This window comes from Polyergus mexicanus, unplaced genomic scaffold, assembly GCF_030449975.1.
Source record: "Polyergus mexicanus isolate NDT 795.1 unplaced genomic scaffold, iyPolMexi1.0 SCAF_4, whole genome shotgun sequence".
Classification (NCBI taxonomy): Eukaryota; Metazoa; Arthropoda; class Insecta; order Hymenoptera; family Formicidae; genus Polyergus; species Polyergus mexicanus.
This window is the reverse complement of record NW_027223324.1, coordinates 4,902,463-4,908,569: the sequence shown is the minus strand read 5'-3', so window position 1 is coordinate 4,908,569 and position 6,107 is coordinate 4,902,463. Positions and strand designations below refer to the sequence as shown.

The 6,107-nt window shown below is 28.2% G+C and overlaps 1 protein-coding gene across 1 annotated transcript in view; it reads left to right on the top strand.

The window, feature by feature from the left end:
• Scp1 (Sarcoplasmic calcium-binding protein 1) overlaps positions 1-2,896 on the top strand; it is a 3,653-nt gene extending 757 nt beyond the window's left edge. The window contains 5 exon segments of the mRNA XM_070294191.1: positions 23-42; positions 45-193; positions 1,176-1,305; positions 2,044-2,147; positions 2,372-2,896. Of these exon segments, the coding sequence (XP_070150292.1) occupies positions 23-42; positions 45-193; positions 1,176-1,305; positions 2,044-2,147; positions 2,372-2,500 (532 nt within the window). The 3' untranslated portion in view covers positions 2,501-2,896.
• The last annotated feature ends 3,211 nt before the right edge of the window (positions 2,897-6,107 follow it).

Sequence of the window (6,107 nt, the reverse complement as noted above, 5' to 3'; positions counted from 1 at the left end):
AAGCAGTGGTATCAACGCAGAGTACTGATATAGATAACAATGGATTTTGGACAAGCACGATTTCGAATGCATGGCATTGAGAATGACGCTGATCGAAGGCAAAGGAGAATTTAATTACAATCGATACCAAGAAAATCTCCACATTGTACTCTCCTTGTGGGAGGAGATAGCTAATCTGGCGGATTTCGACAAGGTACGCTCACAAGACTTATTTCTACGACAGATGAACATTTCTTTTGGCACGATTAAATCTCTCTCTCTCTCTCTCTTACTCAAATTCTTCAAATACTTTAGCTCTCGAGATTGTAATTCAAGATCATCATATATGTATATCTTTTTTCGACAATACGGAATATTGTTCCCGATTTTTTGACGAGCATTTCACAAATATATGTTATGTTTATTATTTTATATTAACTAGATAATTAAATTCAATTTTGGTTAAAATTAACGCACAAATAAGCTTTATATCTTGTTAAAAATCTAAATGTATAAATAAATAATGATTTGATTAAATTCTACATATTGATTTCCTATCCTATTATTGATTTAATAAATTTACTTCGATATGAACATTTTAAAGAGAAAGTGTATCTAAGAAAACCTTGTAATTTAATTATTCCACATTAATGAAATAATATTCTTAATACAAGTTTAAATCAAAAATTAACGCTTTCGATAATAAAATTTCGTCGTGCGTTATCACAAGGCCAATAATTTCAAAAATTTTATTATATGTTATTTTACATACACACATACAACGATAAAACATCAATCAGAATTTTGAAAGATATATTCTGTACCGATTAAACGAATATATCATTAAAAAACTGAAAGCTAAAATAAAAAATAATTTTTTCATGTTATTGAACCAAGAAAATAAATCTGCATTCTTAAAATCTAAAAAGGTTATTAAAAACTTATAACGAGAAAATTGATGGCCTAATTATATGCGTACAAATTTTATTATTAAAATCGCTAATTTCGATTTCAATATCATATCAAAAAGATTGTTTCATCAATTTAGAATAATTATTTATTGTTTACAAATTTTTCTCAGATTTTTTCAGATATTTTAGCTTTTATATTAAATTAAATTAGTAAATATATATATATATACCAATATAAAATATTAATAATAAGTGTTTATGTGTAATTTTTCTATTTTTTTCTAGGATGGTGTTGTAACAACAGAAGAATTTAAAAAAGCCGTGCAAAATAGCTGTGTTGGTCGTTCTTATAAAGATTTTCCGCAAGCCATGAAAATGTTCATCGATAGCCATTTTAAGATACTTGACATTAATGGTATAATATAACATTCATAAATATACGAAACAACAAATATATTGCAGAGAATGAGAAATAAATTATAATTTATTCTCAAATCGATTTTAAAAAATTGCAAAATTGGACTTATATACCTTTTTGTATTTTCTAAAATAATATATGGTTTCTATAATATATGGTCATCTTCAAAATAAATAATTCATTTTATAGTTATTGAATTCTTTTCTCGATATATTATTTACAATTTATCTATTAATCAAATATTAAATCATTTTTTTTTTATATAATTATTTTGAATGTATTAAATAATTGTAACCTTATCTAGAAATAGCTTAAAAAGGAATCGTAATTTGTTGAATCTCAAAACAGATGTCTTTTATTTTCAACTTCAATTTTGGCAATAAGAAATAACTACAAAATATATTAAATGTATATAAAACGGCTTATCTCCAAATTTACTATTTACGTTTTGATAAAAACCTTTAACAGATTTTTTTTTTTTTTTTTTTTTAAGACTATTCTCAAGAAAAATTTTAAGTAATGTTTCGGAAAATTTTCATGTAACAAATTTATTTGCGCGTAAATAAAATATATTTTGAATAGTAAATAATTTTTAATTATTAAAGGAATATAAATGTGTTATTTTATTCAGTCAATATAATTTAGGAAAAAATCATGTCTAGTAGAAGAGATTACTCATGCTCTAATTATGATTTCGAATAAGACATTTATTGAATTTTGTGACGTCTGTTTCAGAGGATGGCGTAATCGGTGCCGAAGAATTTCGATACGACTGCGTTTCAAGGATCGCAGTAGATAACATAGATGTTCTCGATAAAGCTTATCAGAGTCTTCTGAACGTAAGTTAAGCAATTTAATTTTATGATTTATAAAGTCAATCGAATCAATAGTTATTTCGTCTAATGTAACTTCATTGCATTTCATTGCAACTGTTGAACAAATTTAGCGAAATATTTCACGTTTATCCGAAAGAGATCTGAAAATGTATACATCTTTTATGGAAAATAATTACGTTAAATATCACACGCGAAAAATAATTACTTTAATTATCACGTTGACACAGGATGATGACAGAAGACGCGGCGGATTGACTTTATCACGTTATCAGGAATTATACGCACAATTTCTCGGTAATCCCGACGAAAATTGCCCGGCGATCTACCTCTTTGGACCGATAGAGCAAAAATCGTAACCTGACGCGCCATTTTTCGGAGAGATATATAAATCCTCATATATTTAATTATATGTACAAAAAGACACATTTGCACAAAATATATTTAAGGCTTATGTTAAATTTAGAAACTCTGTGAAAAATTATTGTAATAAATCGGATATTTTATCGTAAGCAAAGAGATTTTTTACATATTTTAATATTCCAATATGATATAAAAAATAAAGATCCACACGTTCAATGCGAAATAATTAAAAGCTATTATGACATTTCTATCTTGAACTTTAATCATTGTTCGATATTTGTATCAATCGTGTTTGAAACATACTATTATAAAGACACTCTAATAATTCATTAATAATTCCTCCACATATATATTCCAGATTAAAGTCTATAGTGTAAAGATTGCTAAATTTTTGAGCCACTTCCAATAATTAAAAAAAAAAAAAAAAAAAAAAACTTTAAACGATGAACAATAGTGGTAAAAAAAATAGTCCGCGAATTTTTTGATTTAGTTGCAAAACAAAAATAAATAAAAAAATAGATTAATAAATTAGAATAGATCAGAATAATTATATGTATATATTATTTTGAACGATCGTATGTGATTGAATCTGATGAAATTTAATGTATATGTGTAATTAAATTATAACTATTTTAATTATATTAAATAGTATTGTTATTATATCCACTAGCACATAAATTATAATTTCTCTGCTATTCTAAAAATATGACTCTGATGACTCACACATTTATTTTATTCGTTATGTTACTTATTGACAGTAACAATTTGTAATCGATATTTATTCATGCGAAAAATACAATTCTTTGTTTAACAGCAGTAAATGTTTAAAGTACACGATCACTATATTATCGTGTACATTGTTGCGTATCATTGCAAATTTGAATTTATAAGCGCATACTAAATATCTGATATATTCACAAGTTTATTATTGCAAAAAAGAGAGATTAAGATACAAAATAATTTAAAACTCACCTGTATATTACGATGCTCCTCTTCTGCTTATTTTCTGTCGCTCCTTTGTGGAACTCACTCGCGAAAATATGACGCTTGCACGGAAAAACATAATTAATCACGATAACGTGCGTATTAATCGACACAATTAAACGCATACAACGCGCATTTTATTTTATATTATGATCGAAGAACGCGAAAATCATCATGATCGCATGAAAGAACGAATCGCACCGAAAAGTCGCACGATCGAATTCATACGATGCTGTCTTTTTATGGCAATGTAAAATTTAAATAGTCACTCAAGTTAATATTCACTAATCGTAATAATTTGACGAAATAATCGCGTTTTGAGAGATAATACGACGGAGCGTCTCGCGCTACAACTTTCTCGCTCGAGTGTCGCGGCATCAATGAGTTGACAAGGCCATGGCATGTAAACATAACGCGTTATTGTTCGCCGCGAAAAATCAAGGTCTTGTGGCTATGTTGATATTTTGACGTCACGAAATATTTAACGTTATAAAAAACAACATAGCATTATAAAACAAATTTTTATACGGAATATTCTATATATTTAAATTTCGAGAGAATTGATTTTCAATAAAAGATTTTTAAATGAATAACAACTTCTTTCACATTAAATTTTAATCACACGATCCTGCAATTTGTGTATTAAATTTAAATCTATTAGTTAAAATAAATGTTTCCTTAATATTTCTGAAAAATAATTGCAAAATTATATTTAAATCGGCAAAGCACGTGCCCAAAATATTCAATATATAAGCTTATTTCTGGAAATAATCGCCCGTCGAAATCACGATAAAACGATAATTCGTAAGTTTAATTAACGCAATTAATCACATACAACGCGCATTTTATTTTATATTACGACCAAAAAACGCGAAAATCATCATGATCGCATGAAAGAACGAATCGCACCGAAAAGTCGCACGATCGAATTCATACGATGCTGTCTTTTTATGGCAATGTAAAATTTAAATAGTCACTCAAGTTAATATTCACTAATCGTAATAATTTGACGAAATAATCGCGTTTTGAGAGATAATACGACGGAGCGTCTCGCGCTACACCTTTCTCGCTCGAGTATCGCAGCGCGAATGAGTTGACAAGGCCACGGCATGTAAATGTAAACATAACGCGTTATTGTCCGCTGCGAAAAACCAAGGTCTTGTGGCTATGTTGATATTTTGACGTCACGAAATATTTAACGTTATAAAAAACAACATAGCATTATAAAACAAATTTTTATACGGAATATTCTATATATTTAACTTTCCAGAGAATTGATCTCTAATAAAATACTTTTAAATATATCATGGCTTTTTTCACATTAAATTTTAATTACACGATCCTGCGATTTGTATATATATATATATATATATATATATATATATATATATATATATATATATATATATTATATTAAATTTAAATCTATTAATTAAAGTAAACGTTTTTTTAATCTCTCTGAAAAAATAATTGAGAAATTACATTTAAATCGTGCCGACATCACGAAATATTTAACATTATAAAATAACGTACACAAAATAAAGGTTAATTGGAAAAATTCGTCGGTTACATACCTGAGACAATAGAAGAAAAAATAGTTTCAGAAACGCGTACAATATTCCCTTCGTTTCGTGCGATGTATTCCGGACGATGTGAGATTTCAACATTTGTTTATCTTGCAAGAACTGTAATCTTCCAAATGATTATATCAAATGACGGGACGACCGATCAAATTTTTTAAACTTTATTATGCATAATTTGAAACTAGCACCGGCGAGCCGAGAGATGTGGCTCATGCGCAGACAGGATGCGCATTGGAAAACGCGCGGGAAAAAGCGACGTGATAGTTAATCGACCTTCTGCGATTGCGGGAAAATGACAAGGTGATTAATTATCACGCCACGATCTTAGAAAAGGATAATCGAAGAAAAACGTGATACCCGCGTCCCATAGAGGAAGGAAATCCAAAGGATAAAGAGGAAGATTGCGTCGATTTTATTATCGCGCGTTTTCGCGTCCTGTCTGCACGCAAGCCACGAACACTAAACTTTATAGAAGGGGTTCTGACGCTTCGAATGCGATTCGAGGGAGATAGCGATATCTGGTAACATTTTGGGTATCTTTTTTTTTTGTCCAACACGAGAAAAAAAGTTCATCTTATGTACATACTTACATACTTTAGAGATGCGCTTACTTATAACACTCGCTTAACTTTTGACAAGACTTATATAAATGCGTAGAGATACAAGGATGTTCTCTTTCTCTCTCGGCTGTATCTTGTATAAGAGACAATGACAGATTGTCATAAAATAAAGCGAAGCCTCAAGAGACGAATAAATATATCTCTAAGAAATTTTTTTTAAGAAAAATTCTAGTAGATTTATAAGTGTTCCAGTTTAAGGATCTCGATAATTCTTAATAAATTATATAATAATGATTATAAATAAATATCTAAATTATCTTTCTTCGTAAACTAATTTTCTTTTTTAAAAAAATTCTCCAATAACGATCAATTATAGAGATATGTCAGATATATCAATTATATAAAGATAAATTTTTAATTAATGTAAAATGCGACATATAAATATATATATATATATATATATATAAACATGCAAA